This window comes from Martes martes, assembly GCF_963455335.1.
Source record: "Martes martes genome assembly, chromosome: 3".
NCBI classification, from domain to species: domain Eukaryota; kingdom Metazoa; phylum Chordata; class Mammalia; order Carnivora; family Mustelidae; genus Martes; species Martes martes.
The window spans coordinates 183549244-183567505 of NC_137890.1; the positions used below are offsets into that span (position 1 = coordinate 183549244).

At 41.1% G+C, this 18262-nt stretch overlaps 1 protein-coding gene across 3 annotated transcripts; it reads right to left on the reverse strand.

Annotated features, from left to right (window-relative positions):
- Positions 1 to 1459: 1459 nt before the first annotated feature.
- On the reverse strand, positions 1460 to 17788 carry BZW1 (basic leucine zipper and W2 domains 1). 3 transcript variants are annotated; one of them, XM_080798321.1, is made up of 13 exons: positions 17656 to 17747; positions 16131 to 16204; positions 14202 to 14378; positions 12479 to 12573; positions 11518 to 11583; positions 10784 to 10919; positions 9820 to 9929; positions 9508 to 9678; positions 8902 to 9048; positions 8229 to 8367; positions 6587 to 6709; positions 6130 to 6153; positions 1460 to 1670 (listed from the first exon to the last, which is right to left on the reverse strand). In XM_080798321.1, the coding sequence occupies exons 2-13, from the start codon at positions 16192 to 16194 to the stop codon at positions 1471 to 1473; spliced, it is 1452 nt and encodes a 483-aa protein (XP_080654447.1). In that variant the 5' UTR covers positions 16195 to 16204; positions 17656 to 17747; the 3' UTR covers positions 1460 to 1470. The 3 variants fall into 3 exon arrangements, with proteins under 3 accessions (XP_080654447.1, XP_080654448.1, XP_080654449.1); XM_080798322.1 differs by lacking the exon at positions 1460 to 1670 and having other exon boundaries at positions 5145 to 6153; positions 17656 to 17788; XM_080798323.1 differs by lacking the exons at positions 1460 to 1670; positions 17656 to 17747 and adding an exon at positions 17120 to 17220 and having other exon boundaries at positions 5145 to 6153.
- Positions 17789 to 18262: the final 474 nt, after the last annotated feature.

The window sequence follows — 18262 nt, forward strand, 5'->3', positions numbered from 1 at the left end:
ACAGGAAACCTGTATTCGGGGCTTTAGTAGCGTCGGTAGCTTTTTGTTCTTCCAAACACATCCTTGGCCAACAGTTCCCGGAGTGATTATTAGGACCGGCAACTGTTTTTTATTTAAGTGTTTTATTATAAACTTCTTGACCACTCCATGAGATAGGCATCATTCACTCATGGTCATTCTTATTTTATAGAGGCAGAAAACAAGGCTCAGAGGCTGACTTATTTGCCCACCGCACAGCTGGGAGGCTGCTCCAGGTGGGCATGTGTGGTCTGTTTCGTTCAGTGTTAGGGACTTACAAACTACTTTTTGAAGTGTAATTTTGTCACATGATTTTAATCATTTACAGATTATGTAACCCTTGAAACCAGACAGTCCCAGCTTGCTAGTACCTACCATGCCCTTGGTTTTGCACTCACCTCACTCTTGATTACCTACCTCCTCCGGTAAACCTGAATTTTGGTATCCAGTCCTGTTCACCACATCGTGCTAAAGCTCAGCGGGGCATTGTACGACAGTTTAGTTTGACTGACAAGCTCTTCTCTTAGTCTGGTCACTTGCAGCGATCCTAACCACAGAACAGACATCTTGGATTTAACCTTGTCTAAATATTTACGTATACCTAACTCCCAGAACTTTGTGGCGCAACATCCCATTTTTTTAAAAAAAGATTTTATTTATTTAACAGAGGGAGAGAGATCACAAGTAGGCAGAGAGGCAGGCAGAGAGAAGGGGAAGCAGGCTCCCTGCTGAGCAGAGAGCCCGATGTGGGGCTCAATCCCAGGACCCTGAGGCCATGACCTGGGCCAAAGGCAGAGACTTAACCCACCAAGCCACCCAGGCGCCCCGCAACACCCCATTTTTCCTATCAACTTCAGTATTCTGACCAAATCCGGTATTGTGCCTGTTCTCATTTCTTCACTTACCTAATGTTTAACGCTTGCTACCCGACGATGCTATCGGATGCTGCGCATATAGGGCTGAGTAAGAGAAAAAGGCAGATTAAGCGAATCAATCAATCGCGCAGATCCCTCCTGGCAACTGTTTCACTCGCGTTCAGACTACTCTGGCTGTTGGTAGACGCTGGTGGCCTGCACTGGCTCTGGAGTTGGGGGTTGAAATGGACGGAACTTGATCCATTAGATGGGAGGCCTTGAGGGGAGGGGAGCTGTTAACTTTCCAGGGCGGGTGGAGGCACTAGTATTTCACGAAGTGAAACACTCATATCTGTTGACTGTTTGGATGAGTCTGAAGTATATTTGAGCCAAACAAAAGCAAAAGTAGCCTGAAGGAAAAGATCTCCGGAGGCACAGTCTTTCGGACGGTATTTACAACACTGAGCACAAACTGAAAGGACCGGGACGAGGACCCGAGAGGACCGGAGCCGTAAGCAACTCCGGCGCTTCCGGGTGATCAGCAAACAACCGCCAATGCAACAAGAGTCACCGCTTCTCTTTATGTTAACAAGGAGTCTCATGAAATTTTATTCAATTTTAAGGGTACAGACAAGAAGCAGATTTCACAGTTAACACAGAAATAATGCAGCAGTGGAATTACTGGTTGGGAGGGCTGTGCTGGAGGTGGTTCTGAGCGCCAGCAACTAGCTGGAGCGTCAGCGATCCCGTTTGCTCCGTTCTTCAACTGTGTGCCATGCCGGGGTCCATGACTCCTAACTAGAATGGAAATGAGGTGTATTTACAGAGAAAATATTCTTAAGATGCCAGAGAACACAGAACATCTTTTTGAAGTAATAGAGGCTTCAGTTTATAACGGGTCCCTTATTTCCCTAATAGAGTAACCTCTAGGTCAACCGCTTCAGCACAGCCCTTGGGATTTCAGCTTTAAAAAATGGTTTAAACTATTTTTGTCCTTATTGTAAACCAGTTTTACGGAATGGAAACTCCTAAAGTGGAATAGCTCAATTGTATTTGAACACTTTGTCACACCCCAAATTCATCGTATACACTTAATGCATTTCCCAAGCCTGCACTTAACAGTCATCAACATTCTAATTATGTCATAGTTTGAACAAGGTATTGTTCCCTTCAAATAGTCGACGAAACAAGACTCAGATTTCTCACCAGTGTTTCCTCTATGGCACTACAGTGGGCACCACAAGCAGCTGAACTTTTCATTTAAGTAAGGTTATTAAAAATGTCTAAGTTAAAAAAAATTACTAAGCTGACAGTGACTGAGTGCATTTGTAAAGTATCCTCATCCTTTTTTCAGTCCATTAAGAGGGGAGGCTATACTCCTAGAACGAGGACAAACTGTAAGGGCATGAAAAATAAAAAAGACTGGATTTGATAAGTCAGTCAGAGAAAGACAACTATCATATGATCTCACTCACATGTGGAACTGAAGAAACAAAACAGAGGATCATAGGGGAAGAGAGGAAAAAAACAAAGACAAAACCAGAGAGGGAGACAATCCGTAAGAGACTCTTAATCAGAGCAAACAAACTGAGGGTTGCTGGAGGGGCGGGGGTGGCGGATGGGGTAACCGGGTGATGGGCATGAAGGAGCGCGTGTGCTGTAACGAGCACTGGGTGTTCTGTAGGACTGACGAGAATCACTGACCTCGACCTCTGAAACTAATACATTACACTAAATGAATTTAAATAAAAAAAGAGATTTTAAAAAATGGCTTGGATTTGATATGGCTGCTCATTGCCCAGTTAAACAGGGAGGAAAAAGCTGGCCAGGAAAAGGGACTTGGGAAGGCTTTCTAATCCACAGTGTCATACAATTAGGGATGGCTGGGTTGAGGCACAAATCCACTGCAATTCATTTTTAAACAAAAGCCAATTATAAATTATTTTGAAGTCCAAAGTACTTACATCTTCTAGAGTCCACTTAAATAAAACCTACTGAAAAACTTATTTAATTATATTTTAAACCTTTAGGCCTCAGTAGGGTGGTGAATAGAAACACCTTCTATCAATACTAAAGGATTAATACTTTACATAAAAATCTTGGCAAGGCAATTTACCAGAATTCTCACAGAAATGCTTAACCTATTTTACATGACACCTGTAAATAGTGTCTGAAGAAAACTTTCACAAAGGTAATCCAGTAGTCCAAGTGGTTATGCACACTAAAATTTTGGCATGTTACACCTAAAGCCAACCAATATTTCTGTCAGTTCCTAATCTCCTGTAGTTTCATCAGTAAATTTCAATACCATTATCCACGTGTTAGCATAACGACTTTAATTAAACCATTCACCTAGGATTTTGACTTTTATATATTAGAAGGATCCCAAATGATTTTACTTAATGTTACATTTACAATCAAGTAAGAATGACCTTCCAAGCCAGTGGGGAATGATATGTCTGTTGTCTATGGCCGGTTGGGGTGTAAAGTCCAATTGTTAAGATTGGCAGGAAAAATCCCGTTTCAGGAGACGGATGTGCATTAAGAGATGTCTGCCAATGCAAATGGCTATCATTAGGTCCCCTCCCCTTTAAAATAAGATACACTAGGTCATGCATTTGCAGTAGGAGTGATGTCACTGCCATGCAGGACTAAAAACCAACAAAAATATCACCCTTACTCTTTTTCATGTATAAAGCAGTTGTGCAACTTGTAGTCACATGCATTTCCTCTCACCACCATCACTATGCTATGTCAAAATATCCTGTGGCATTTTTGGTATTTGGAATTTTCGTAAGAACAGAATAATAAATATCTCTAGGACAATACTTAAGAAACCTATGATCAGCTCTAAACACGTTTAATTACGGCACCTAAGAAGACTTATCCTTAGAAACCAACACCAAATTTGGAAAATCAACTAACATCTATCCAATCATAATTACAAGTACAATTTTAAGATCTAGATTAAGCATTACATATTTGATGCCACTGGTGGGCATTAGAAGCTGAGTTCCAAAATTACCAATTGAAATTCAAAATGAAAATCTGCAGTCTTTAAGGAAGCATCCCCTTTCTTTACACTTATCCATTTACTATAATACTGTAGTAAGTAAATACTACTTTGTCATTATAAAGGAAAAAAAAAAACTATGATCAGACAAAGATCATAATGTAGTTCTGGAAGACTACACACTCTTTCACTATACACAGTATATAATAAAATAGGGTACACTTTGTACGACAATAACATGCAATGGTTTGGCTGTAGATATATTAAATGTAGTTTTCGCTACATCAGAATTCTGTGTGGGTGTTTGGTCTGGGAATCATAAGGATGAGAAGGACAATTACTCAATGCTTACACAGTAGAGACGTCTGAACACATAACATACACCTACTCTTAGGTATTAACATGGAATATATAGAAATAAACAAATGAAAGAAGACTGACCTCTAACCTAAGTGTAAGGATGGACTTTATTTTTTAAAAAAAGTCTTGAGGACTACAAATTACAAAGTAAAAGCAGATCACTATGTAGAAACCTAGTGAATACATTTTGCCTGTGCATGAAAACTTTATCAAAATTATTCATTCAACAATTTCACCCCATTTATAACGGTCTGTTATAATGCTCTTCTTCATAAGGTTATATATTACACGTTATTCCCTCAAGATGAACTTTTAAACACCAAAATCTTGGCTCATGAGAATGGCACCTTTGAAAGGGGCAATTTCCATTCAGTCTCTGGTGGCATTATTCCAAGTTAGTTTCTTTCATCAAGAGAAAAAAAAACCTCTCAAAATGTTCACTTTTAACACGAAGTTTCTCCACCAAAGTGGTCGTATTTTGTTTTCTAATGACTATATATATATATACACACACACACACATACATATATATGTATATATATATATATAAAATATATATATGGGTAGCAGCAAGAAAAGAAAAATGGAAGTTAAAAGGCAGCCATTAAAATAAATGGATCAATTGTACAAAAGAGATATTTGGCTCATGGCAATTTAAAAAGATGGCAGCTTGGGTATGTTAACAGCCTGCCGCTTGAGCTATAAGCGTGTTAAGAGAATGAAGCTGACCCAGTGTGGTCACGTGGGAATGTATGGCCATTACACTTCATTCTTTACAACAAATACTTCAAGCTAAGAGGAAATGAGTTACACTTAGAGTCAATTAGAACATGCTGACCACTTAACATTTAACAACTCACTGGGTTTAGTATAGTCATTTCCTTTACTCACACTTTTTTCAACAAGTAATCTCTATACCCAGTGTGGGGCTCAAACTCATGACCCTGAAATCAAGAGTCAAATGCTCTACCGACTTGAGCCAGCTAGACGCCCCTAACTCACGTTATTTTGGGTCCTTTCCAAAACTTCAAACGAAGTGCATGATAAGTGTAAATACTTTAAATGACAAGATTTTACTAAGGTACATTTGAAAATGGGTGTAATGAGAAGAATATCCCTCTGTTTTTCAGGGAAAGATACAAACTGAATGCAGAAGTTTCTCAATGGGAAAAAGCTCAACTTTTCTTCTTCCCACCACCCTCTGCCATATAAAATTTCCCAAAGAACTCAATTTTAAGCTTGTTCTCTATGGCTTTACTAAAGAATGAAAACCAGAGAGCAAACAACTGAGTTCAAGGACATCCAGGGTTAAAAATTTAAGAAAATAACAACATGCAAGCAATGGTCCAAATACTCAAGATTCATGTTAATGAATTCAATTACTGTATATGAGATTTTCATTGATGAGCAGGACTTTGGGCATACCAAATCATCACACAAATCATTGCCTTTTGAGACTTTGGATACTTTTACAGTTTAATTTGCAAACAGAATATTTATAACAAATTATTTTTAACCAAATCATATCTTGAAAACTGTTTATATAGAAAACCCAGGGAATAAAGTGAACTGTTCATTGTGGAAGGCCTTAAATTACATTATTACAGTAGAAAATACAGGAGGTAGAAGATAACTGAAAAGACTAATGCAACATTAGATTCAAATCTATAGCTCCTGTAGCTACTTAAAACATGGTTTTAGAAACTAAACCCAACATTTCCAGTAACCATAGAAACAGTTAAAATAAAATTTGCCATGAAAGCCCTTATATCATGCTTGATATAGGGAGGTAGGAAGATGTAAGAACCAGGACACATGAGACATGACATTTTATCTACAACTCCTGTTTGCTTTACTGAGGGTGTAGTTTCAAAATTCAGTCACCTTCTTCAGCTTCAGACTCAGATTCTAGAAAAGGGGAAAAATGCAGTCAAGCATTATATAAATATCAGAAAGCAAAAAGTTCCCATTTATTAACTTTGAAGCTCTTTATTACAATTACATAATTTTATTTATAACCACCTACTGAAAAGGGGGATATTCGAAAACCTTCATTTGTAAATCTAGTATTTATTAAGTAGTCTCAAATTTTTCAATTTCCCTTCGAATACGCATGTTAGTATATTGGCCAAGACATCAGAATACTTTAGTATTTCAAGTCAAGTTCTCCCCACCTGCCTTAAAGCAAATGAGTATTGGCAGGTCTGTCACGAATGAACAAAAATCTGTACTCGAGGTACAGAATGGTTATCTCAATGAAAAAAGGTAGTTACGTTCTCTGACTGCTCTAAAATTAGTTCTCGGACTTTACCACACAAACTGCGCCAAAGACAAGACTTACCTTCTTCAGCATTTTTGAGCCACTCTACAAACTTTTTCATTTGCTCAAGGAAGACACTCTTCCCCTTTGCAACATGTGCATCTTTATACCACTTCAGAATGGGCTCCTCACTCAGGACTTCAGCTACAAAGAGAGCGATCGTTACATCCGGGGCGTTTCAGGCAGAGTCAGAGGCCACCTAAAGCGGAACTGCCTGCCTGGCAAAACTGAGCCTACTCAAAGGTATGGATAATCACTGTATTTGAAACGCTCAACTGGTCTCTTCAATTCTGAAGGACAGCCCTCCATTAAGAAAGGCTTTATCAACCTGTTGCCAATGTATGACCCGCAACTAGGAAACACTTACTAAACCAGTGATTCTCCCAAGTGAAGGCAACTTACAGCCCCCTTCGCTGGGACATCTGACAATGTTTAGAGACATTCTGGGTTGTTACAACAGGGAGAGATGCTACTCACCCCTCTACAATGCACAGGATTGTTACCACTAGAGTGAAATGGCCCAAGATACCAGCAGTACCAAGGCTGAGAAACCTTGTGATGAATGATCAGGGGTATCTGATGGATGACATTAAATTTTTTGTGTGTGACAATGGTACTGTGGTCTTACTAAAAACAAAAACAAGTCCATGTACTTTACAAACCCCTACTGAAAAATTAATTAAATAAAGGTTTCTAAGATTTATTTATAAATAATTAAGAGTGGGAGGCGGATGTAAATGGGGGCATAGTTTTAAGAAACCTAACTGTAAGCTATATATAGAAACCTAACTATAACCAGAGCCTGAATACTTCATCACCCTACTCTTTCTTAAGAGCAAAAAATTCTGGGGATATAGATCTCTAAGTTTAGAATATACGAACCAACAAAATCATTTATGAAAACCAGGGCATGGAAATAATACATGTGCATGCAAACCACACTTACTGGGGTCAAAGTGGTCTGATTTATGCAGAACTGAAGAAAACATTATTAACAACCATGTAAATATTGCAATGGACTCTCTCCCAACAAAGTGCTTATTTTTATTACCACTTTAGACCAGTTTTCTGAAATAGGATCACAGAAATGGAATAATAACTAAACAGAAGGTTTTATAATCTTTACAGTCTTGAAGGACAACTAAAAGTCTACAATGGGTAATGGGGTAGTGTGATGGGAAGTCAACTTGTCATGGGCCAAAGACTAGAGAAATGTTAACAAGTGTGTCTGGGGAAGAGAACTGGTAGAGAATGCGAGGTGAAGTCTGAGGACACATCAAGACGATTTTAGGTTTTAACTTAATAAGGTTTAGAGATGTTTTGATATGTAAACGGACTAAAAAGCACCCAATTCAATTAGAGACAATTTTGTCCCATGATTGAAGTAAAATATTTTATGGAGCTGATGTTCAGACAACTCCTCACTGGAATTATTAGCAGTAGTCTAGGATTTTTTTTTTTTTTTTTTTAAGATTTTATGGGGGCGGGGCGGCGGTTAGAGGGACACAGAGAAGCAGATTCCCTGCTGAGTGTGGAGCCCTATGGGGGCTCAATCCCAGGACCCTGAGATCATGACCTGAGCTGAAGTTAGACACTTAACCGTGTGAGCGAGCCACCCAGGCACCCCTAGGATTTCTATCACCAAATTCAAATTTCAAATTACCTTTATAAAAAAGCACCACTATTTTCTGGAAGGCTTTCATGAAATGAATGTTGTCGTAGCAATACTCCTGAATCTTCAGTAACAGAGTCAGCTCAGACTGACCTTGAGTAGTAAAGGCAGCAAGTAGAGGGCTGTATTGCTTTTAAAGGGAAAGGAGAAAAGGTTTTGCCATTTATTACAATGACCTTCCATTTCAAAATTCCTAAAATACAGAACAGATCTTTTAAAATCACTGTGAACTATATTCTAGGTTGTGCAAACTAAAACAAGCAAGCAAATAAAACAAAGCAGCAGTTACAAAGTGTCTAAGTCAAATACGCAACACTGCACCAGGGCTTCCAGACAACTGTCAACATGATGTTAGTAATTTAGAAGATAAAACAGGAGGGCTCTTACTTTCCAATACTCCCGTAAAAGCAAACACCAAATTGCAGGTGTATGCTATTTTTAAACGTGTATTTGTTTTTAACTCGTGAACCAAAGAAAGGTGAAGTCAGACTTTTTTAAAAGATCATCAATAGTTTGTAACTACCATGAATAGTTACTTGTCTACTCGCTGGTGTTCATCCCCAGGAGCCACAGGATGGGATACATTCTCTAGGTACAGGAACAGCTCATGTGTCCCCACTTTAAAAGAGCAGAGTAATGTTCTGCAAAGGCATAGTTCTGATACCTTCAAGTGCTTGATGGCTTGCTCTGCTACAAGCTCTTCCTTTTTGTTCCATTCCACGGTGCTCATGACGCTGGACCAGACTATCCCAATGACAACGGGTTCTGGGATGTTGTTTTTTTTCATCTCCTCCTTGACATACAGAATTATCTGCAAAAAGAATTCAAATTTAGTAAAAGAAATCAATTTTGGTATGTACACTGCACACATCAAACGCAGACCTTTTACAAAAACATAAAAACACCTTTCCGTGCAACTGGCAATGACTCCATGTGTACCACACGTAAGCAGAGACCTTTCAGAGCTGGGAGGGATGGACCTCTAGTCCAAACCTTCATTGACACACAAGCAAACTGGCTAGGAAAGGACAGAGATGGAAACAGATGATTTATCCACTGGCTTGCACCCCACAAAATCCCCAAGCATTGTAATTTCTGGGCACCAGTAAAGCACTAAATATGAAAAAGACTGACGAGAAGCCCCAGCAGAACATTCTAGAGCTATTAATGAAAACCCACTGTGGTGAAATACTTGAAAACTTCTCAAGTGAATAAACGCCTTCTCTGCCAGAAAGAAATCATTAAGATGGTTTAAACAAAAATATCTTACATCCTTAAATGGGTCACCACGGGACATCTGTTCTTGAAGCTCTTTCTGGAGTTCCTTTCGAGCTCCTATGGTTTGCTGATTCCGAACATATTCTGAAAGTTCTTTCAAGCCTGCCTCTGTAAAATACTTCGTGAAGTGTTCAACGCTCTGTTTATTGGCAGGAAAAAGTTCCTGAAAGGAGAATTTAATCGGGTTAAATGATCTTTAATCCTCTCAAGAAAAACACCTCCTCTTTTCCCAGATTAGAAATTAAAGTTCCTTATCACATTTTAAGTGTCGGGAAGAATGGGAAGCACGAAGCAAACTACAAACCATCAGTCTGTTATCCATGCTCACTTTCCGAAGACTTGCAGCCACTGCATTGATATCTTTCTCATTTATCCATGATTTAAAGAGCTTTACAGCAAAAGCTGCTGAAACCCCTGTAGAACAAAAGAGCTCACTTAATAGGTAAGTGGATTTCAACCGTTCTATCTCCTCATTTTCAAGGGGCATAGAATTACTCACTTTCTCCCTAAACTTCTTTCTACCACTAAACTGCTCAGCATTGCACTCCAACAATTTCTCTTCTATAATTTGCTAGTTATGTATTTTTAGTTATTAACACTGCTTTTGAAATGTATAAAATGACAGTAAGAGTACTGACACTTGACAAGGTGTCTTATTAAGTACCTAGTTGTCTAGTTTTAAAGTTAGTTTTTGGGGCGCCTGGGTGGCTCAGTTGCTAAGCATCAGCCTTCAGCTCAGGTCATGATCCCAGGGTCTTGGGATCCAGCCCCGCACTGGGATCTCTGCTTGGCAGGAAGCCTGCTTCTTCCTCTCCCACTCCCCCGTCTCTCTGTCAAATAAATAAAAAAAATCGTAAAACAAAAAACAAAACAAAAACCTAAAAAAATGTAAATAAACCTAAAAAAATGTAAATAAAGAATTATTTAACTATGAAAATGACAATGGGACCTTATTTCCTTTTTGGCTCAACATATCCCCCAACTGGAATTAATCTTTCTGGGTTTCCCTGGCACTTCTCTTTTTAGGTTATAACCACATTTTGTCTGAGCTTTGGATATTTGCTGTATGCCTAAAGAGAGCCAAAGGTATACATGAAATATCATCTAATGAATTTTGTTAAATTTAAGGATAGTTAAGAAAACTAACACAATTACACAAGTCATATCTACATAAACTATATTCTAGCTTTTGTGTTAGTTCACATCTTTCATGATCTTATCCCCACCCACAGCCAACCAAAGACAACTCTTTACTAAGAGGTCATTACCTTCTTTAACCAAATTCTCATTATAAAGGCTATTAAGAATGGATGCATTAAGTGTTCCATTAGCCAGAAGAACACCAGTCAGCATAGCCAGCTTGTTCCTCTCCGACTCTGAAAAACCCTTTAAGAACAGCAGCAGCTATAAAAGTAAATAATTAAAGGTTAAAAAGAGAAACTGCATTACATCAAGAGAAGCAGTAAGGCAAACTATACTGGTTAAAAAAGTGTGGGCTCTGGGGTCTGACCATCCAAATTTTTATTTCAGTTGTTTGCCGAGTGATCCTGGGCAAATTACTTAACCTCTGTGCCTCAGTTTCCTCATAAGTAAATGTGGATAATAAAACTTGCCTCCCAAGATTTTTAGTTAATAATTACAACAGTGCCTGAAACGTGGTAAATATTACTATTAATGTTACCAGATTCTTTGGTTCGCCTATACACAGAATACCCAAGACTCCAATAGCAAGTATGTTAAAATTTCTTTCTCAATATGCTTAGCTCTGATCCTCTATCCCCTATCTTGAACAGACCTCATTTTGACTTTTAGCCTTTTGTCACTTGTTTGGACAGCAAGCTAAGAAACTGTGTATAACAAATTGAACTAAATGATATACCCCAAACCACATTTCAGGCCACATAAATATCTAATCATTTCAAATCCGTGGCAGAATTAAGATACAATGTTCTCCTCTTTGACCCCAACCTTTTGTTCGCCTAAAGCATACTGTTCTTCATACCTTTTTTACTTCATCTTCAAAACCTTTCTCCAGGTATTTGTAGCGCCTGATTAACTTGTTAAAAACCTATGAAGAAAGGAATTTAATAATTTCATATAGTTGCCAGATTCCTAAAAGATCCGAGTATCTCTCAGTATCTTTAGAACATCAAAGAAAACCTTCTGCTGGATATGAGTTTACAAACTGTGTAAGCCAGCTTAGGAAGAGTCTGTCAACTTCCAAACCCTACAGTATATGATCTAACACTTAAGTCACCCCACAACAGATTTTTATTGCTAAATGTTAAAGAAGGACTAATTATTGCTCAAATACAAGTCATTTACCCATTTGTAGGATATTAATAGAGTAAGAGCACAGATATAGTTTTACTTTCCTAATGACACAGACAACTAATTTCTAGGCTAGATACACTTGAATTCTTTGCTTACAATAACACAAACCTAACTATGTACGAAACCTTCAAATGAAATTTTGATTGGTAAGCTAATCTGCCTATAACCTATTCATCTTTAAGAAGTTATACGTAGGGGTGCCTGGGTGGCTCAGTCAGTTAAGCGTCTGACTTTGGCTCAGGTCATGATCTCAGGGTCCTGGGACTAAGCCCCTGCTTGTCCCTTTACCCCTCCCTGTTTGTACGCTCTCTTTCAAATAAATAAAATCTTAAAAAAAAAAGCTATATGTAGAATAATTCTATGATGGAAATCATGACAGGGAAATTATTTTCCTTTTCAGCTTGAGGTTTTTCTTAAAAATGGATTAATTCCAAAGGGACAAGTAGGAAAATAACTAATTCAATCTTTTCTGCTTTGTTTTCCTTAACACATTTCATTATATTGCACCAAAAAGTATCTCTAAATCTTCAGTTCAAATTCCTTCAACCTTCTACTTGCAACCTCTTCAAAGTAGACTCTTCCTTTTCAGATGGATAGTAGCTTACCAAAATAAATAAAGTCTCACTTACCTGAGCAAATGCTTGCATGGTCTCTAGGTCTTCTTGTGCTGCGAACACACAGACATCTGTACGCATCATGTCATCTGCCAGTGTACCACCTGGGGCTGAGGTATATTTACAAAAAATTTGCAGCGACCTTCATTTAAAATTAGTAATAGTTTCCATCTTACTTTCTGGAAGGATTCCCATTATAAAATAAAATGATAAAAATTCTAAAAGATGATCTGGAAGCTAAGTCAGTATCTCAGTAGGAGTATGACTAGTTGGTTCAGGATGTGTGAATAAAGTGAAACAATTTAAGGAAATAACCCCCCCTTCAGCAACCCAAATAAGCTTGGTGTATTAATAACTCAAATAAAGCTATATTAATAACCACTCAGCAGTATCAAATCTGTCACACAAGTGGAGATGCTGAGTTGGTTTTGATAACGTAACTTTTCATAAAGAAAACCACCCCGTAAGTTGCCGAAGAGGCTGGGAGGTAAAAAGTTACAAGTTAGAGACTTTACCTTTTACATACATTTATATGTATTTACAGATAAAGTGATATCTGATACATACTTAGAAATATGGGGAGAGGGATGAAGTCAGTGGGGACACAGCCAGATCAGACTGCTAACCATTACGGAAGTTGGGTAATAGACAAGACATTTGTTTTACTATTCTCGCTAGGGTATCTTCAAAGATTTCCTTAGTGAAGATTTTAAAAAGAATTTTAAAAGCAGGCTTATTGGTAGTATTGTAAATAGAAAACGGCCATTTCTTACCATAAACTGGTAACGCAGTGGAAGAAATTCCCCCAGGACTAGGCATTAGAACATATGAATACATGTTCCTTGGTTCTACCACGGGTAATTATTCGACTGCATGTTAAGTCACTGGAACCTCTCTAAGCCTCCACCCCGAGTTCTGATTCTATCAGCCTGGCTGTGAGGGGCAACACAGTTACCACCGTGAAAACATTCTGGAATATTTTCAAGAGCTATGGAAAGGAAACTGCCACCATCATTTGAAGATATATAGCTAAATGACACATTCTCTTAAGATTCCCCGAGCGCTGAGAGCGGAGGGAGAAGTTAGAGCAGTGCTGCACAATAGCAATACACTGTGAGCCACACGACGTCATTTCGTATTGCGTAGTAACTTTATTAAAACTACTTAAAATAGTGTAATTTTAGTATACTCTAACCCAACATATCAAAAATACTGATTTTAACATTTCAGTATTCAAAATATTATTAAGAGGTCTTACATTCTTTTTTCTATTAAGTCTTTACAATCCAATGTGTATTTGACAGCCCCTCTCCATTTAGATCAGCCACATCCCACGTGACGGAGAGCCACATGTGGGTAGTGGCTAATGGACTGAGGAGTGCAGTAGTCCTCAGGCATACAGAAGTTGTATTTCATAAGACAGAAGAGGTAAGGGTTTCTCTACTAACTGAGAATGTTCAAACACAAGCAGGAAGAATTGACTGACTGGGAATGTAGTAAGGACATAGGTATCAGAAAAATCATCCCCAAATATTATGGTTTTGTAACAGATTTTAACTATAAAGCTAGGCAGAGCAATAATTTGCTAAGTTATTATGATCTGGGAGGAAAAAAATGGAAGAATCTTGAGGTAAAAGCCAAAAAGCCACCCCAATTTGAGAGGACTGTCAAACAGCTCATATTCTGAATTCCACATGATCTCTATACATTACACCTCCCACAAAACCCAGACACTTACCCAGCATTCCGCCAGCCACCAGAATGTCAAAGAGTGTTTCTGCATAACGGCGGTAATCAAGCTTTGCTCCAGAAGCATCAAGAAACTTTGCTACTGCTTCCAAATCAGTACCAGTTTCAGTTAAGCCTTGAATAATACAGTCTTGAAACTGAGTAGGGTCAAACCTCTCTTTTTCATCTGGGGGGAAAACCCCACAACATTTAATGTTAACAGGTTTACCAAAATGCCACAAAACCACCACCTTACGAAAGTGTAAGTCCTGAATAAATTAACCACATTTAGCACAATCTCACTGATTTCAACAGCTGTAAAACACCAACATAAGAAAAGACCTAAACACACACTCTCTGCAATGCAAGGCAGGGACTACCTAGTCACAAGAACTGCATGGCTTTTTTCCCCACTATTTTTTCACTTAAGTCTCATAAATGCTGAGTTATAAAATGAGCTAGTGTGTTCCTACAGCCAGGAGACAATTTCTACCCTGAATGCTCTCCTACTGCCTGTGGGCTTTTCTGAAATTTAGGACATCCTCTAAATTTCAGGTAAATTCTATTCTTGAGTTAAATTTTGTCCAAACACTGGAACTCTCCATTCTTTTCTCTAAGTGCCTGTAACACTTGCTATGCTGTTTTTTAAATTGTTCATTTGGTACCTAACAGTGCCTTACACACATACCCAGCCTTTACTGAGTTGCTACTACACACTTCATGACAGGGTTTGACCTCTCTATCTAGGTTAGATGCTATCTTAATTTTCACACAGCACTAGAGTAATCAACTCCTCCCTGTCTGCCCAGGACTTTTCTGTTTTAGCACTGAAAGCCTATGTCCTGGGACCTGTGTTCAGTCCCAGACAAACTTGGATGATGGTTCATGCTACCCAGAACCCCATCATCAAGAACTAGGGGGGCATGAGTGATCTCTATCTGGAACTGGGGAAGTGACAGCTCTTCCCGATGCCAGTAACAATAAAATTACTTGCTACTAAACATATTCAAAAGAACACAGACTTTCCCCCATCACTGCTGAATTGCTCTGGTTTCCAATTTCTGTTCCTCCTCTTGAGAAAATTTACCAGGTTAAATCTAAAAAATCTAAAATCTAAAAAAATCTGCAAAGACTAGCATCGAATCCTCTTCAGTCTCCCCACTACAAGAGGACAGTCTATGATCAGGGATTATAAGACTCTGTAACATACATCTCAAAGTGTCTGCTACCCAGGGTAAAATAATACAATTTATAACCAGTAGCTGACCCAATTCGATTTCCTGTAAAATAAGGTCAATAGGTGTTTTTGAGCAGTAACACTGGAAGATTTTGGGGGAAAGTATTAAGCACGATACAAAATGTACCTGTGACCACACCTCATTTAACTTTGTATCACTAGTATAGTGACTTGCTACAGAATTAAATACTCACCTAACCACCCACGAATAGACAGAAGCAGTTAACATAATTCTACAATGTGAACTCTGTTCCATAATTAACTTCCATGCATAAAGGTTCTTCTCTCACAAAGTTTCACAAAGTTTGGGAGGAATTAGCAATCACAATAGCTCTCCTTTCATTAGCTAACTTTTTCCCTCAAGCATAAGCCTGCTTGAATAAAACTTAGCTAGTGAAAATGCACTCCATACTTAAGAAAAAAAAAAAAAAAGAAGAAGAAGAAAGAAATATACTTTAGCCTCGCAATAAAAAGACCATTCACTAACCAGCTTAAAGATATGTATGTTGATACTAAAAAATAAAGGCTTAGAAAAACAGTAGAAATATTAAGGATATATCTGAAATGGCAGTCAACTACAAATTCAAGTTCCTTTCCAGTATTTTCTCTTAAAGTTCACTATTAAACCACTGCCTGCCAGAGAAACCAAGATATAAAAGTTATTCTGGAGGTTTGAAGAGATATTAAAACGTAAGTATTTACCTCTTTTTCTGGTTTTAAAACGCTGGCCTGATAGCGTTGGCTTTTGCTGCTTTTGATTATTCATAAAAGACACCCTAGAAAAGAAAAATAAGGCCTTAAAAATATCACTGCCATGAACATTCATTTTAAAACCAAAGCATTAAACCTTGGTCTAGTCACACAGAAGTCAAATATTAACACAAACTTTCAGCCTGGCAATAGACCTGGGGGAAACAAAGAATTACCTTTGCCTGAATTAAATTTAACTTCAAAATCTGCATTTCTCCCTACAAGAAACCCTTTAAAGATGGGATGTACACTTTTAAGTGCCTTTACAGCACCACAGTGACTGGTAATCGGTTTCCTCCTCGTTCCTCTTTTTTTTTTTTTTTTTTTAAAGAATTTATTTGTTTATTTGACAGAGAGAGATCACAAGTAGGCAGAGAGGCAGGGAGGCAGGCAGAGAGAGAGAGGAGGAAGCAGGCTCCCTGCCGAGCAGAGAGCCCCATGCGGGACTTGATCCCAGGACCCTGGGATCATGACCTGAGCCGAAGGCAGAGGCTTAACCCACTGAGCCACCCAGGCGCCCTTCTCCTCGTTCCTCTTTAAATTCCCCTATATTCCACTATTTCTCAGCACCACAGAAGGCTAAGAGAGATCACCACCATAGTCAGGGGGTATACAAAAACGTGTACGTCAATTTTCAGACACCGGTCAAGAGGTGAATCCTTTCTACAGAAGGGTTTTTGAGCAGCACCCCCCTACCCAGTGGTGGCTGTGACTGCAGCGGCCGCCTGCACCAACCCAGCCCGCAAAACGCCCCGAGAGCCGGCCTAGCCTCCCTGCCCCGTTCCCTGCAATCCAAGTCTCCTCCCCGGCACGGGTCTCCCCTCCACACCCTTCCTGCGCCCGCCGCTGGAACGCGACAACCCGCCCCCACGCAGGACCCCCCTGGCCGCCGCCGGGTACCGGAGGGGCCGGTCCCGGCCCGCAGCCCCTTCCCCACTGACCCCGTCGCCTGCGGTGGCGGCCGCCGCAACGAGCGGACCACAGGCGCCGAGGCGCTTCGCGCCGGGGGCCCCGCCGCCCCGTACATCCGCCCGCCCTCCAGCCGAAGCAGCGGCGGTGGAGGCGGCCGCAGAGGTGGTGGCGGCTCCTCCGCCCCGCCCGCCAGAACCCCCCACGCGTACATCACCCAACAGAGGCCGCAGCGGCTTTGTTACCCAGGCCGGGCAGCGCGGCTGGCGCGGGGGGGGGGGGCTGCCTCCGCCACTGCCTCGGTCTCCGGTGCCGCAGCGCACACCCGGCCCCACGTTCCGGCCCGGGCCGCAAGCCCTCGATCTCCCCGCCGAGGCGGCGGCGGTGACCCTCGAATCCAGGCCCCGGATCCCGTCTGGCCTCATGCGGCGGCCTCCGCTGGGGCCCATTCAAGCGGGGCCGCATCTGACCCGCCACCCCCCGTCCACCGCCCCCCCCCGCGCCCCCGCCCTGTGCGACGACGAGGGGCCACAATCTCGGCCAGGGACAAGCGGGCGTCGCCCCTCACCGAATTTAAGGCGAAGAGAAAAGAGCCAGAAATCCCCGATGTGGCGGCAACTGCGGCGGTGTCTCCTCTGCGACCGGAACTAACGCGAGGAGGAGGGAAGAGGTGTCACCCCCATCCCGGCCGGCCTCCTATCGCGAGATTTCCGCCGCGGCGTCCTCCCCCGCCGCCCTCCCCGGCGCCGCCCGGAGCCTCCGCCGTTTCCATTCCGCGGGGCTCGGGGTGGAAAGTAGGAAAGGAGCGGGAGGAGAGTTCACCCGGCTTCTCTGTTTCTCTGTTGGGAGCCGGGTTTTCCGGAAATTTATCCCAGACTAGTCTTTCTTCCACCTCTGCTTCGTCCGGTCTCCCAGCACATGGCGGGGTTAGAAGAGCAGATACCCCGCTCCCGCCCCCTCCAGCCCTGAAGAAGTTGGACTCGTCCGCCCGGAGTCCCGCCGCGTAGACGCGCCCCCCGCCCCCCGCAGCCACCCACCGAGCAGGAAGTCCAAGCCGGAGGGCTGGGGGCGCTGGGGCGTCCTGGGGTGGTGGCTGAGCCGGGCCTGGGGCCGGTCCGCGGACCGCGGCTCCCGCCGGGGGTGCCAGCGCGCTCTCGGGCAGAGTCCGAAGCGGG

What these genes read in the sequence shown, in the direction of transcription:
- BZW1 (XM_080798321.1), bottom strand. Translation starts at nt 16,194, where the DNA reads ATGAATAATCAAAAGCAGCAAAAGCCAACGCTATCAGGCCAGCGTTTT. An exon ending in TTTTAAAACCAGAAAAAGAG is followed by an intron (nt 14,379 to 16,130) that starts GTAAATACTTAC and finishes TTTTCCCCCCAG; the next exon opens with ATGAAAAAGAGAGGTTTGAC. An exon ending in GTGGTGACCCATTTAAGGAT is followed by an intron (nt 9,049 to 9,507) that starts GTAAGATATTTT and finishes TTCTTTTTGCAG; the next exon opens with ATAATTCTGTATGTCAAGGA.